The sequence below is a fragment of the Daphnia pulicaria genome, chromosome 6, assembly GCF_021234035.1.
Source record: "Daphnia pulicaria isolate SC F1-1A chromosome 6, SC_F0-13Bv2, whole genome shotgun sequence".
Lineage (NCBI taxonomy): Eukaryota > Metazoa > Arthropoda > Branchiopoda > Diplostraca > Daphniidae > Daphnia > Daphnia pulicaria.
This window is the reverse complement of record NC_060918.1, coordinates 21,271,037-21,286,279: the sequence shown is the minus strand read 5'-3', so window position 1 is coordinate 21,286,279 and position 15,243 is coordinate 21,271,037. Positions and strand designations below refer to the sequence as shown.

General features: G+C 37.7%; 3 protein-coding genes, 1 long non-coding RNA gene and 1 other non-coding gene across 5 annotated transcripts; 3 read left to right on the top strand and 2 right to left on the bottom strand.

The window, feature by feature from the left end:
* The first annotated feature begins 480 nt into the window (after positions 1–480).
* LOC124343025 lies at positions 481–715 on the top strand. Its single transcript, XR_006919109.1, has 2 exons — positions 481–556; positions 634–715. It is a non-coding gene; the product is annotated as an uncharacterized LOC124343025 (long non-coding RNA).
* A 623-nt stretch (positions 716–1,338) lies between these two features.
* On the top strand, positions 1,339–2,650 carry LOC124342838. The gene is made up of 5 exons (XM_046796023.1): positions 1,339–1,555; positions 1,629–1,846; positions 1,924–2,049; positions 2,127–2,275; positions 2,361–2,650. The coding sequence occupies exons 2-5, from the start codon at positions 1,688–1,690 to the stop codon at positions 2,599–2,601; spliced, it is 675 nt and encodes a 224-aa protein (XP_046651979.1). The 5' UTR covers positions 1,339–1,555; positions 1,629–1,687; the 3' UTR covers positions 2,602–2,650.
* A 4,690-nt stretch (positions 2,651–7,340) lies between these two features.
* Trnar-acg lies at positions 7,341–7,413 on the bottom strand. Its single transcript has one exon. It is a non-coding gene; the product is annotated as a tRNA-Arg (tRNA).
* A 273-nt stretch (positions 7,414–7,686) lies between these two features.
* On the top strand, positions 7,687–9,743 carry LOC124342773 (retinol dehydrogenase 11-like). The gene is made up of 8 exons (XM_046795929.1): positions 7,687–8,265; positions 8,342–8,578; positions 8,652–8,784; positions 8,860–8,927; positions 8,990–9,055; positions 9,128–9,171; positions 9,338–9,427; positions 9,500–9,743. Exons 1-8 carry the CDS (start codon positions 8,010–8,012, stop codon positions 9,602–9,604), a joined length of 999 nt encoding a protein of 332 aa, XP_046651885.1. The 5' UTR covers positions 7,687–8,009; the 3' UTR covers positions 9,605–9,743.
* Positions 9,744–9,995: 252 nt separating this feature from the next.
* LOC124342888 lies at positions 9,996–10,855 on the bottom strand. Its single transcript, XM_046796093.1, has 2 exons — positions 10,719–10,855; positions 9,996–10,635 (listed from the first exon to the last, which is right to left on the bottom strand). Exons 1-2 carry the CDS (start codon positions 10,799–10,801, stop codon positions 10,302–10,304), a joined length of 417 nt encoding a protein of 138 aa, XP_046652049.1. The 5' UTR covers positions 10,802–10,855; the 3' UTR covers positions 9,996–10,301.
* Between the last annotated feature and the right edge of the window lie 4,388 nt (positions 10,856–15,243).

Genomic DNA, 15,243 nt, shown 5'->3' with positions numbered 1-15,243 from the left:
CGAAAAACCACATCCACATTCATGAATGAAATAGTCTGTGCGATGTCCCAAGTTTTATTAGACCTTGGACCTTTTTTCTCACATCTATCCGTACGTACTTTCTGCATTGGTGCATCATGGACGGAAGGAGTGAAACTACTTTTTATTGTTCCCGATTCCTGTTTCCCTGGTTCATCAGCAATTCAGCGAGTAGAAAAAACGCGCTAGGTAAATGAAATATTCTGACGGTGGACTGGCAAATGTTCCAATGAGTTATTAGCTAGGGTGATGCAAGGCCAAGCCCCAACTATGTCATTAAAAAATAAAATCACGGGTGTCAGTCAAGTATCGAGCCTTAGAATTGTCTCCGATATACAAGGGCCCTTCAATCCCCCTTATCCCCTCTCCAGTCTGCCACCATATTCAAGAGTCTATAGTAGCCTATCAGAGATGGAGTACTATATAAACGCAAACTTGTTTCGTTTTTTTGTTGAAGAAATTGTTGGCCATCATGCTCTTTTACCACTGGATCGTCGTACTCTGTAGCTGTGCTCTGTCCAAGATGGAATAGCTAGCAGTATGTACACCATAACACTTAACGAGCCACTTTAGTAAATGTTGGATAATTTTGACATTCCGGTTTATAATTAATAGGCACATCAAACAAAGTTAAGAAGTCAGTACTTGGCGGACACCATTTGATCATTGGAACAATACACGTAAGAAATTTGAATTTCTTTTTAAATGTTTATTTTTTTTTTATTCTGGCTAGCATGATAGAAATTACGATAATCAATACGTTATTACAGATTTCTCCGTATATTATTATCGAACGTTTTGGAACACGCATCCACCATGTTAATGGACACGTCCACCAAATCATTCAATGGGTAGCTAAAAGACATAATTTCACGTGAGTTATTTTAAAACAGTAAACAAGACGTGTTATGCAGCGCGGGAAATAGAATTCCGATTGTTTTGGATTGATTATTTTAGTTTTGAATATGTCGAACCGTTGGACGGAGCCTATATGGTGCCTTTGTTAACGGATCGTGGAATGGATTGGTCGGATTGCTCATTCGTGGTGTAAGTCAAATGGCATTTTATTTAAAATATAGATTAATTCATAATAATTCATAATTTCAAAATGTGAAAAAAATCAATGTCACTTATTTGTGGTTTTTTCTAGGAAATTGACATGGTGGCAACAGCTTTATCTATAACTTATCCGCGATCCAAGTTCGTTGATTTCACTGTCGCCTTTTCGGACGATCCCATCTCGTTACTGATTCCTTATCCACGATTGGATAGCACCATCTCTGGCATCGTGAAACCCTTTCAATCTGAGGCATTTGAATAATTATACGCACAATAATGATTTACGAATGATTCGCACTTTTGTTATTTATATCAAATTAACAGGTATGGATTGGGATTATACTTAGCCTGCTGTTTGTGGCCATCGCCCTCTGGCTGATTTCTCGATTTCAATTAAAAAATTATCCGCAATCGTTCCACGGAGACACGAAATTGATTCCCCACTTTTGGTTTCTCCTCCGAGTCATATTAGCTAATCGTAATGATATAGTTAGTTTATATCTACGATCCCGTTAAAGGTCATACGTATATCTGGATGTCTTACTTTTTAGCCAAGGAGGTTGCAACTTTCACGTTGGCGACGAGACTGTTGGTCGCCACTTTGTGTCTGATGGCTGTTGTATTCATCAACTCTTACACCGGAATTTTAGTTTCCTACTTAATGGCTCCGAAATTCCTGCCGTTGATCACCACAGTCCAAAGTTTAGCGGATAGCCGGGAGATCACCGTAGCGGTGTCAAAACACACTTCAGTGGAAGCTGCACTATTTGTAAATACTGAATAAAATTTCTTTCTTTCTTGCAATTGAAGTTAATGTTATTAAAAACCGGCTTGCGGCTTCAACAGGCTGCAACGTCCGGACCGTTGGCTAAAATTGGCGATCAACTCCGAGCTCACCCTGAAGACCGGTTGATGACAACCTTGGAGAACATCGAAGATAAAGCCTTTTATCAGGGGAAAGCATTTGCTCACGTATAATTTTGAATTGCATAACTCTACCTTACAGTTTATCATATTATTTCTTTTTCAAACAATAAAATATCGAATAGGAAGAAACGACGCTGTTTGTGCGAATCCACGATGATTTGTTATCTACTAGACATTGTCGCCTGGCGATAGCCAAGGAGCTGCTTTTCTCAGATCAGCAAGCCCTTGCCTTGGCCAAATCAAGTCCCCAAACAAGCTTATTTAACTACGAGTAAGTTAAAAGCCATTCAACCTCTTTGATTTTTTCGATTTTTTTCTAACGAAAAAAGTGGATTGTATTGGTTGATTTTTTGAAGGATTGTATGGCTACAACAAATGGGTTTGTTGAACTATTGGCGAGCTACCTTCTTGCCGAAACCAAATCGGTGCTCAGCTCCGGTTCCTACTTTGCGTTCAACTCCCACTGAAAAATTAACACTAAACAATCTTTCGAGTGCTTTCCTGCTACTTTGTTGGCGTCGTTGCTTCGGTTTTGGCTTTTGCTTTGGAGCTCATTTCTCGGAAATACAGAAATCCCATTCAAATAGACGAAGCTAGTAGGCCCAATGAGTCTGTAATACAACTTTAATCGAATTCGTAAAAAAGTGCACTCGTGTTTCATAGTCTCATAGGTTGAAAACTTTAAACTGTAGGCCTATTAACGAATTTAATGCAATGCAAATAGAAAATGTAATTGTATGAGTCATGGATTTCGACCGAAGTTACACACATTAAAACTACTTTTGTGCATTTTCTTATTTTAATTCGAAACACTTACAACCATCGTACTTCGACAATCATACAAAATAATCAAAACTTTTTCCTCACACCTAGCTATTATTTATCCTGCCAGGGATCGAACCGTGAAGGTCTTGCTCCGTAAGCAAGCTACTTATCCGTTGGGCTACAAGTTTTGAAATTTTTACAGCAAATTTGTGTGTACATTTAATTAATTGCCAGAAATAAAATCAATCATTCCCTATAAGTGTGTCCGTGTGTTGGTTTCTGTGTACGTCTTTCTTAAGGCAGCCGACGGCTATGCTTGATTATGTTTTTTTTCCTTCTTGTCAATTTTTCTTTGAACTCGATCCTCATTTGCATTTCAGAATAATACAACAATAAAAAAAGGGAAAAAATTTACAAGGCAGAAAAATTCGTTTTTCCTTTCACAACAACAACCATTTTCATTTGGCCCCACCCAAATTTCACTCAGTTTTCCATGTACTGTACTTGGCCTGAAGATGAATTTAATTGCATTATGTTAAAACACTCACCTGCGGTACAGTTGGCCCCAATGAAAGTTAATTCAAAACGTGAATTTTTAATTCAAACGTGAATGCAGGCTTAGGCTGGATCGTTATCATTCGCTTTAAAGGAAATAACTCGGATATTGAATTCAAACGGACCACTTTATTAGAAAAAATAATAGAAAGCAAATGAAGGACCGAATAAGAAAAGTTACATGGACCAGCAAATAATCAATCCCACCATGAAAAGGGAAATTAAGTACTGGGGACTTAAACCATGTTGGAACAAAATAAATGATTTCAAAAAAGCTCGGCGTCTCGTATTATTTAACTTGGAATTTGTTATGTTCACACGGCCACTATTAGGCATCACGGGTCGGCCAACAGACCCGGTGGAAGACGACTTGATACCATCAAGCTTGATGTTACTTGCTACATTTTCAACAGCCAACTATGCGTTAGAGGATAACTGGTACCCGTAAGGAAATCTCAACCCAACCCCAAGAGACTCTTTTTACGTGTCACAACCCCTTAGCCAATCCCCGGCTAGGGACCCATAGTTTAAACTGCCCAAGTGTGTCCACCGCATCGCTGCAAATGGCTTGCCCTGGCTGTAACAATTTGTTGAATCAGTTGACGCTACATAATCGCTTCCCGAGGGAGCCACAGCGTTTGTATGAGCAACTAAAATTCTCACTTGGGGGTTCGAACCCTGGTCTGAACGTGCACCACTGCACCTACTCATACATGACGCCTTATCCAATACACCCACTCGCTCCCTCATAATCATTGAAAAAGAAAATGTTTTATATTTTAGTGGATGACATGGAATATTTGAACACACGTCGTGAAACAAAAATGCGATGAATTTAAAAAGATGCGCACAAAAAGCCCAAACTATTCTGGCAAAGTCGATGGCCGCCGACCCGGATCAGTTCCTGGCAGTTTGTGCAACTATAAGAGTTTTTTTCTTTCATTTTTCTTTATTTCTATTTATTTCCCCCTACTATAATTAAATTTTAATAAAAATTCTTTCAGTTGTCCCTATTAGAATTCGATGTTTTTGCCACTTCACTATATTCTGTTGTTCTATATTCGCGTTTTAGCCTTAAACAAAAACTACGTCAGTAGATGGTCGCCAAACCCGGATATATTTGAGTCGTTTTTAAAATTTTAAAATTGCAGTTTAAAAAATTACAAAAGGTATAGCTATCCAAAGTACCTAATCACAACAGTCAAAGAATTCTTGTCCGAGGTGAAACAAAGACAACAACACCACACTCCATTTGCTTGTGTCTTAATAATTCAAGCAAAGGGTAAATCGACCCAATGACTTTAATACAGATACAGCTCTGTAACGAAAAAATTACATTTGTTCGATTAGATTCGTAAAAACTTGTTCACAAAATTCAAGGACGGAACTGACATCATACTATACAAAAAAAAATTTCTTATGTACCGTATCTCATTAACCGTCATTATTAACTGCCTGACAAAAAAAAAGAAATGAGTGCTTCCAATTTGATTTGAATTATTTGTTGTTTGTTGTCAAAGATTATTTTATATTTGTATTTGGCATTATAGAATGTGTACGTAGTATATATGTTGTAAGCTCAGAATATTTTGACACATATTTCGGTCAATAAAATAATATCTTTTAGTTTCAGGAGCAATTAGTCTTGAATTTAAATTGTATTCAGCCCAGGGCTGAATTAAGGAAATGAAAATCGAGTTAAAAGAATAAAATATGAATCGATAAAAATATAGCGCTCATTACTATAATCGAAACGCAGTTCTCTTCCTCTAAAACGGAAATGGCCAGTTCCTCGAAGGAGAATTTCCTGCAATCCAGCGCACATTTTTGGATTCGATCGGCAATCATTTTCAGATCACCATTTTGGTATCACTAAATATTACAACCGCCAAAATTAATTTGTGCTAGTTAATTTAGGTTATACTGAGACAGATAAACTCCATTATCACCCGCAAATCGATGTCTTGAATGGATCCGATTAATACAGTACTTTGTGGAAGTAGCCAAATCGCGAAAGGAATTGATTTCGGGCCTTTGATAAGTCACCGACATGTAAGACGTCAAAGTCGAGTTGTAAGTGTTGACGAAGACGAAAGTTACGAAACACCAGGTCGCAGCGAGAAGTTTCTGCGATGGTTGATGGCATTGAAAATGGTTCCCTATATGAAGCGAAGAATTGAACTGCAGTTGCTGTAAGAAATATCAAAAACTATCGAGTGTGTTTTACCTTGGGAAATGATGGCTCCATACAAGTGCCATAGAAAATGCCCAGCGCTCATCACCGGCCACTCATTAATACGCAATCGTTTTGTCAGGTAAGACAAAACGACAGAAATAGCAGAGATTGCTATTCCGGAAATTATTTCTGCGATCCACACCTGCGGATAATAAGTTCAATGATATAACTTTTTTGAAAAGATTGAGTTAGATATTACTGTTAACGAAAACACGTCGAAAGCGCTGGTAAACGAAATATTAGCGGCGGGATATTTGATAAGAATTCCGGTATTGTCACCACCCACGAATCCACTGAATTCAATGGCTTCGTATCTCTCCAGTGAAACGGTCGCCGGCACTAAACCAATATCCGCTTCCTGGATTAATCGTGAAACAAATTGTTTTAATCTCAGAAAATAAAAGTTAAAATGGAAATCGACGTAGTTTTATTGTTCGTATACGAGATTTGCGACGGCTCCTATAACGCCGTTCCAAATTCCGTTATTCTTGACCCCAAAAGTGTTTTCACGAGCAGGGAATATTCTGTAACTATAATTTTGGTGTTAAAACAGTCTTAGTAACAATTGCTGCCTTTTCGTGAACAAATCAAAAGACTTACGTGAATTTTAGCTTCTGAGACAAGTAGAGTAAAAGATGATACATGTGGTGTGAATACCCAGTAATGTGGCCGGATGAATTCCGCCAAATGGAAACGTAGGGTGGAAACTGAAAAGTTAGTAATACAATTTTAGTAACCTATTGTAACACATATGATTAGAAATGTTTTTTTTAAATAACATGGCCTGTGACAGCTCGTAGTTCCTTTCCCCGCAAACTGATTTGCATTTGATTCGTCGGGGTATAGACGTCGCCATCGCTGTTTGTGTTCATGATTGCCAATACAAACACAAAAAAAACAAATTAGAAAAGCAAGTTTGCCCTTGGTTATGACCATTTCCTTAGCGATCCTCTTCGGTCGAAAAATTCTGATGTACTTGATAAACCCGATCGTCCCCTTGGTTTATATCGTTTCCTATCCAGGTAGATAATATTTTCGATTTAGGCCTATATAACGACATGCTGTCTTTGCACGCTATTCATATTACGCATATATCCTGCATCGATTTGAGATGAATAAATAGTCAAGGTTATTCAGCTTTTGGCAAGAGTCGTGGACATCCTTCCATATCCCAAAGAGTTTGCCATAATACCCAGCAACAGCGGACATATCTATAAGATGGATGAAGTTCACGGTCAGCACAGCAAATGCATTGCTGAATTACCCAAAACTATTGGCTGCATAAAAGGTTAGCTAAAGATGTTCATATCGGTTCAATGTTTTGCTATCTTTAGAAGTCACTCCTGCGAATCCGTGCAGCAGCAAACTCGTTGTAGCTATGGCATCGGGAGTGGACAGTCGTAAACATCACGTATACACACAGGTGAACGCTAGGCCATTTTTTTGTCGGTATTAATAGAAAGATCGATTGTGATTTATAGTAGAGAGATATATTTGCGTTCTTTATTTCCATTAAGAAAAATCCAACGTAATAAATCTCTTTCAAAGTTTTATTTCCTTTTTTTTGGTTTTTAGGAAAACTTGTTAGCAACGCTCCTTTTATAGAGAAATACTAGAATAAACAAATTGAATGTCGCATGACAATTCACTAATTGGTATACGGAGATAGATATGTTAATCAGTTTCCGTGAGTAACAAGGTTATAATAACCAGAATAGCCTTCTAAATTTTACCTAAATTAACACTTTCTCCGTCATTATCAATTTCCTTTGCAGTGTGACGATCCTGCCAGGGATCGAACCTGGAATCTCTTGCTCCGTAGGCAAGCGCCTTATCCATTGGGCCACAGGACCACGCCCAAAAATTAAATCAAAGAAATTTCAAAACGAACAAGAAACGAATAGGGAAAGCGGTGAAAGTCTGAATTGGGAATCATTTACAGCCTTGAGGGCGTGTGAAAAAAAAATTTTGAATTCATGAAAAAATAGCGAGAAACGCGGTTCGTTGTGTTTGCTGTACACAGCCAACGGCATTGTGAAAGGGGCGGATGAGAACTTTTTTTTTTCTTTCTACTTATGTGTACCCCGAATATAAACAACGTTTCAACCTTGAACATCAGTCTGCGTTAGTGCATTGTATCGTACACCTTGGTTGTCCATCTTCTGACTTTGTCTCAGTTTCTCTCAGTGTGTGTTCCGAATCTCTTCTTCAACTCCATCGTCAAATGCACACTTTTATCTAGTCTTGACTTAAACACCAATTCCGTTGAAATATTTCGCAGCTTTATGCATTATTTATGCCGTGTGTATCAGGTGCCGTGCTACAAGACTGAGCGTTTACCGAGACTAAACTCCAGCGGGTAGTTTATGCTGTCGTAAACTTATCGCCGCCATATCGCCGCGGAATAACCAGAACCACATTTCTTACATTTCAATTTGCCAGTGGAAAAATGTTGACGTTTCTGTTGGCGTTACCTTTTTGGGTGAAAATCGTATTGCTCGTTCTGTTAGTGCTCACTGGCTTGAAAGCTCGTCTCGTGCTGACGATGGGCGTGTGCAGGAGTCGAAACAAACTGACGGGAAAAACCGTGATCATCACCGGAGGAAATTCGGGAATCGGCAAGGAAACGGCCATCGATTTGGCCAAGAGAGGTGCTCGGGTTATTTTCGCTTGTCGGGACCTCAAGAGAGCAGACGATGCTAGAGGTAAAGTTTGCGATAGTTACGTAATTACATATCGCAATCAATTATAATTATCGTTCAAATTCGCTCATTTTTGCAGACGACATTATTCGCGAATCGGGCAACAATAATGTGGTTGTCAATCAACTTGATTTGGCATCTCTGGCCTCCGTCCGCCAATTTGCTTTTGAGATTCTGAAGAATGAGCCTCGACTCGACATCCTCATCAATAACGCCGGATGCGTTACGGTCGAGAAAAAGTTGACGGACGACGGCCTTGAATATCAGATGCAGGCTAATTATTTCGGCCACTTCTTGTTGACCAATCTGCTATTAGGTATGTTATTTTAGCGCTATCCTAACTAACAGTCTCAGAGTCATATTTGCTGTTTTAATCCTAATCACTTTAGGACTGTTGAAAAAATCAGCTCCGTCCCGGATCATCAACGTCACATCCGTCGCTCATTCCTTTATCAAGACTTTCGATTTGAACAATTTAAATGCGGACCTCTATCACAACAGCGGTAGCTTTTATAACTCGATGTAGATTTCAAATTCTTCTTTACTCTGTTTGCTGTCATTTTTTAACGAAAGTTTATTTGAATTTTTGGGTTTTAGTTATTATTACTCAAAGTTGAGTATAATTCTTTCTACTCGGCACCTCGCCCATTTGATCTCCCAGTCTGGTGAGTGTCGATATTCAAATAAAGCTTGCCAGCAATTTTCAAACTGGATTTATTCAAAATAGGTGTGAGTGTCAACTGTTTATGTCCTGGGGCCGTTAATACCGGAATATTCAGGAACGCTTCTTCATGTAAACAATTCAAATGAATGTTGCTACCCTTACTATTTTCAATCTAGTTTTTTTATTTTCATTTTTCTGTAGTGTTCCAGACAGCGGTCAGCGCCCTGATTCCTATATTCTTCAAGGTAATGTCTTTCTCTTTTTTTTAACAGGTTTTATTTTCATGGATATTATTAGCGGTTACGTATTATTGTGCAGATTATTTCGCAGTGTTTTTATTTTGTCATTAATTTAAGGCTCATATAATTTTTAATTTACGGTTCTTAATTTTTGATTTTACTGTGGTTGCAGACAGTTAAACAAGGTGCTCAGACCACTATTCACTTGGCTGTGGCAGACGAAGTCGCCGACGTTAGTGGAGAATATTTCTCCGACTGCAAGGTCAATAATCCTCTTTTTTAAATATGATGTGTAATTTTGTATTCACTTTTGTTACTTTTACTTTTGACACAGATTTCACGAACATCGAAGTTGGGCAAGGATCTCGGCCTAGCGAAGAAGCTTTGGGAAATCAGTGAAACGCTCGTCAAACTCACGCCTGAGGAGCGACAATATTGAAGATAATTAATTTGAAAGAAAATATGACTCAAAGGATGATTCCAATGTGCTGTATAGGCCTATATTATTATTCTATTATTACGGTAGTAAATGTTGGTTTACTGTGGAAAAAAAAACAGTAAAAGCTTTGTAATTAGTACACATCATCATTCATCAACTCATCTACAATTTAGATTGAATTTAGATCTTTAATCAAACTAAAATATACACTCTCTCGGTGTTTGAGATCTCATATTAAAGCTTAAATTGACGATGTAAGCACAATCAGAACACCAAACAAATATAAGGTCTAGTATGATGCATATGTTTCAACCGTACTAGTTCCACTCATATTCCCACAATAAATCAAAATTACTTACATAATAAAATTTTTCTTAAAATTTAATTTTAATCTCTTAATTGTCGATCCTGGAATCTCTTACTCCGACTCCGCCGTAGGCAAGCGCCTTATCCATTGTGCCACAGGACCGCTTTTAACTAAAGTTCAATTGATTTAAATGTTGTTTTATTTTCAGATGTCTGACGATACTGATTTCATTCTCTATAATGCTTCAAGCCAACATCTTATTGTGAACATGTCAATATGTGAGGAATATAATGACTTTCTTTTGATCCATGTCATCGACACATTTTGATCAGTATAAGATAGCCTGTGTAAAAAATGACTTTCCAGAATACTATTTCCTTTTATTAGGAACTATTCGGCTTGAATTATAATGTTAATTGTATAAGACGACACAAGGTAAATTATGGGGACGATTCTAAAATTACTACTAGTATTACTAGTAGTACAGCTACTGCTACGGCGAAGTGGGCAGATGAATTTCTCCCTTAGAAACTGCATGAATGCTAGTAAATAGCCACCAAAAAGAATCAGGAATGGTAGGTAAAAATGTTCGAGTTTAATTTGATTGTCGAATTTCTTGGTCACAACGCCTTTGCTGTTGAAATCGAGTCGACACTTTTCGGGTGGGTTTTCATACGCTTCAAACCAATAGTCCCGCAGTCCAGTGTCAAAAAACCATAACGACCTACACAAACGATCAATATAAAACATAATGTACCAAACATTTTTAAGCTTTCTTTTTAACGAATAACAACAATCCTAACTAACGCTCGGTTTATTTCTTCTTTGTAGGGACTCGATTTGGGAACGGCCAAGAACATGGGCTTCCACGAAGTTGACTCGAACGCCATAGCCAGCCGACACCTATTGGTATTGAACTGCTGTAGGCAAGCTATGCCAGCAGACCATGGCTGAATACAACATATATAAATAGATAATGAATAATTAGAAAAAAATTACGTTTATTAGCTACAAATAGGTAGCTTGTTAGTTATTAGTACTATAATCGAAACGCAATTCTTATCCTCTAAAACCGAAACGGCCATTTCCTCGAAGGAGAATTTCCGGCATTCCAATAATGAACATTTCTGGATTCGGTCAGAGATTATTTTCAAATAACCTTTCTGGGATCGTTAAAAACGCGAAAATCACGTAGGATTTTTGTTAGTTAATATCGGTTAATATAGTCAAGTTAAAATGACGAATAAACCTCGGTGATGCATTGCAAGTCTGTGTCTTGATTCGATCCGATTAATACAGTGGCCTTGTAATTTGTGGCAAGAGCCAAATCGCGAAAGGAATTGATTTCGGGTCTTTGATAAGTCACCGACATGTAAGACGTCAAAGTCGAGCTGTAAATGTTGACGAAGACAAAAGCTACAAGACACCAGGTCGCAACGAGGAGTTTCTGCGATGGTTGTTGGCACGGAAAATAGGTCCCTTAAACAATATCATCCGAAATTTAATACTATAAAAAGTGGAGGAAATATGCAGTAAAAGTAAAAGACAGATAAAAAAATAATTAACCCTGAGAAACCATGGTTCCATACAGGTACCACATAACAATCCCAGCGCGCATCTCGGGCTTTTCATTTACAGCACCCAAGCGTTTTGTTACGTAAGAAAAAATGACAGACATTGCAACGATGGCTATTCCAGAAATTACGAAGGCGATCCATATCTGCAGGTATAATATAATATCAAATGATAATTTTGTTTTTAAAAGAATCGAGTTTGAATTTGTGAATAGTCGTTAAAATACTCCTATTGAAAACACGTCGAAAGTGCTGGTAAATGAAATGTTAGCGGCAGGATATTTGATAAGAATTCCGGTATTGTCACCACCTACGAATCCACAGAATTCAATAGCTTCGTACCACTCTAGTGAGACAGTCAATGGCACTAAACCAATATCAGCTTCCAGAATTTAAACATGAGAAAACATTTGTATATATTACTATACTAATCTGAGAACACATATTCGTTCGAATGACAATAAATCGGCGTATTAAGTTTGTACGAGTTTTTCTATTGCTCCGATTACTCCGCTCCAAGTTTCGTTGTACTCCACTCCATAAACTTGTGTTTTCAGGCGCAGGGAATATATTGTAACTATTTTTAAAAAACGGTCTCAGTCACAATTGTGCCTTTTGTGCCCAAAGGCCAAAACTTATAAAGACTTACGTGAACTTTAACTTCCGAGACAGGTACAACAACTGTTGGTAGAGATAGTCTGAATACCCAGTAATATGGCCAGGTGAATTCCGCAAAATGGAAATGTATGGTGGAAACTGAAAATTGAATATAGTAGTATATACATTCCAGTTGTATATAATACATTATACATGTGTGGCATCAGCAGATGATGCTATGGTTAAAATGTTTTACATATACGTGGCCTGTGACGACTTGTAGTTCCTTTCCTCGCAAAGTGCTTTGCAGGTTTTGCAGGATGGCGTTGACTTCTCTACCGTTAGTTGCGTTGGTGATTCTAATCAAAATCACCATCAAACATACCAGAAACGCAAATTTTCTTCGGCTGGTTAAGACCATTTTCTTTGCGATCCTCTTCGGTCGGAAGGTTCTGATGTAGTACTTGCTAAACTAATAGCTCACGTTCGTTCCCTTTGCGTTTGTATCGTTATTCTCTATCCGAGTGATATACCGTCGATTAAAGACATTTCTTATTGCACGCAATTCATATCACGCATATCCATTGTTGTCATACATTATCGATTGTAGGTATATATATAGACAAAATAAATATTTTAAGGCGCGCTATGCAACTATTGGCTAGCGACTTAGCGAGCGCCTGTTAGGGGGCATATCTCAATTTGATGCTGACGAGTTTGCCATACCTGCAGACAGATTTAAGCATTTATGGTATGAAGTTCATGACCAAAACAAAAGATTTTAGTAGGGCCTACTTGTTACTGAGTTTCCCGAACTGATTGTCTGCAATAGGTCAGGTAGAAGCACATACGTATGAAAGCTTTATTGAGCACTATCTATATAAAAATCTCTCCTGATGACATGCAATTGCCAACGCGTTGTAACCATGACGCCGGGAGTGGACAGTCGTAAACAATAATAAGAACTAATGTATCATTGTTTATCGATCCTGCCAGGGATCGAATCTGGAATCTCTTGCTCCGTAGGCAAGCGCCTTATCCATTGGGGCACAGGACCGACATTTTTATTGTAGAAACGATTTAATGAGAGCATACACATGAAGCCGGAAGGGAGGCTTCATATCGTAGACCTTAAAGTTGGTAATACGAACCATTGATACGTCTGTTCCGCCCAGTCTTGGCCCAGGATTAGCTTTGTAATCCAGGATTGTCCGTTATCATATATTAGGTCTACTAATATGCCACATTGTCCAGGTGAGTCCGAACTTGAATTATCTACGACATGTCAGTGCTGATGTCACATCATCGAAATTCCGAATTTGTATTAGCTATAATTAATTAACGCTTTGCTTTCTTCGTATGTGCAAGTATACAACGAACATTTCTAATAACAGAATGGAATAACTGGGTTTGTGATTTATGTGTTATTACAGAGCCAATAAGGTGGTAATTAAATTTAAATTGCTGACAGCTTAATTCTGAAGCACAAATCTTTAATCATCATTTCCCGTGTTTGATGTATGATACAACCTACTTGATATGAATAGCCTACTACTTTAATTTAAATAAGTTATGATTCAAAGGTTGATTGAACTACAAAAAAAACAAAAAACAAAAGCAGCATGGTATTTTATGGCAACAGTAAAAGTTTTGTATCAATTGGTCCATCATACATCATCAACTCATCTTCAATTTACAGCATCTTCAATCAAACTGTAATATACACTCTCTCGGTGTTTGCGATCTCATATTAAACCTCTCATATTACTGCTTCGATTCTCACGAAAAATTGAATGAATTCTAGTAAATAGCCACCAAAAAGAATCAGGAATAGTACATGAAAATGTCCAAGTTTAGTTTGATTTTTCCTATTGCAAAATGAACACTCCTACTCCGGCGTGTTATTCATCGCATTAGACCAGAAGCCTAGAAGTCCGATCCAAGTCATAGAGTTTCTCCGCGACTTTTCATTTCAGAAATTTCGAACTTTTTTGTCGTTAGCGGGTCACGCAATTGGTCCTGGGCGCCTCCATTTACTCGTGTTCATTTGACGACTGTGACGGTGCCTTAGCCAACTGAGCCACACGCCGCTTACAATTATTTTGAATGGTACTAACCTATTTGTTGCATATTTCTCATGATGGAAAAAGAATTTTTGTGTAGGATCGAAATAAAGAGTAGATTTTAAAAAGTAGGTTTATATGTTAAGTTTCTTTTAATTTTAATTTTCTAACGTTGAAACTTGAAAGAAATGCGAGATTCTTAAAATCCAGTCGAGCTATGCATATGGTTCAAATCCTTGCGAATGAAAAACTTTTTTTCTATTTAAATTGATTCAAATTTCTATTCAGTGGTTATATGTTTCATGGTTTATTATCTTACACATTATTAAATAGTCTTCGCCTTCGCATTACACCAGAAGCCTATAGAAGTCCGATCCAAGTCATATAACATCTTTAACAGTTATCCCCTCTCATCGGAAACAACAATGGCGTTACAGTGTATCCTTAACCGGATTTATTAAGTACTTTTTAAAATTTGCGATAAATTTTATCTCTTTTTCATGGTAAATTATAGACTATTTACGTAACCAAATCTTATTTTTTGAATTTCTTTGATTTAAAATTAATGAAATAAATATGCCTAGGTAGGCCCTACTAGGCTACTATACCATCTGTTGAACTGCCTACTACATAGGAATTAGGAAGTAAGGAACTCCTAGTGTGACAGCTCAACAACACTGGCTAAAAGGAATAGATTTACTGTGTGCGGTAGCCGGTAGAACCCAAGGAGCAATTAATTTTATTTAGACTTCCAGTCAATTAAAATGGTTGCTTTTAGACGTAAGTCACGGTCGGTCACGGTATTGTCACCACCCAAAAATCCACATAATTCAATGGATTCGTACAGCTGCAGTGAGACGGTCGCCGGCACTAAAGCCAACATCCGCTCCTTGGATTATTCATGAAAATAAAAATGAGCATAGTCTGAGAATTATATTTGTTGAATGAATTAAATCGGTGCAGTTCTATTCGTACCAGGTTGGTGATACTTCCGATGACGCCACTCGTCAAAGTTTCTCTAGACTTGACTCCGTCATGGATGTTTTCAGCCGCAGGGAATATTGTTTCATATTATTTTCGGTGTAAAATGGTTTCATT

Bases quoted from the DNA above. Each gene is read 5' to 3' on its own strand.
- LOC124342838 (XM_046796023.1), top strand. From the start codon at position 1,688: ATGGCTGTTGTATTCATCAACTCTTACACCGGAATTTTAGTTTCCTAC. The intron at 2,050-2,126 runs GTATAATTTTGA...AATATCGAATAG, and splicing joins AGGGGAAAGCATTTGCTCAC to GAAGAAACGACGCTGTTTGT. The intron at 2,276-2,360 runs GTAAGTTAAAAG...GATTTTTTGAAG, and splicing joins ACAAGCTTATTTAACTACGA to GATTGTATGGCTACAACAAA.
- LOC124342773 (XM_046795929.1), top strand. From the start codon at position 8,010: ATGTTGACGTTTCTGTTGGCGTTACCTTTTTGGGTGAAAATCGTATTG. The intron at 8,266-8,341 runs GTAAAGTTTGCG...TCATTTTTGCAG, and splicing joins GAGAGCAGACGATGCTAGAG to ACGACATTATTCGCGAATCG. The intron at 8,785-8,859 runs GTAGATTTCAAA...TTTGGGTTTTAG, and splicing joins GGTAGCTTTTATAACTCGAT to TTATTATTACTCAAAGTTGA.
- LOC124342888 (XM_046796093.1), bottom strand. From the start codon at position 10,801: ATGGCGTTCGAGTCAACTTCGTGGAAGCCCATGTTCTTGGCCGTTCCC. The intron at 10,636-10,718 runs GTTAGTTAGGAT...TCGTTTGTGTAG, and splicing joins AAAGAAGAAATAAACCGAGC to GTCGTTATGGTTTTTTGACA.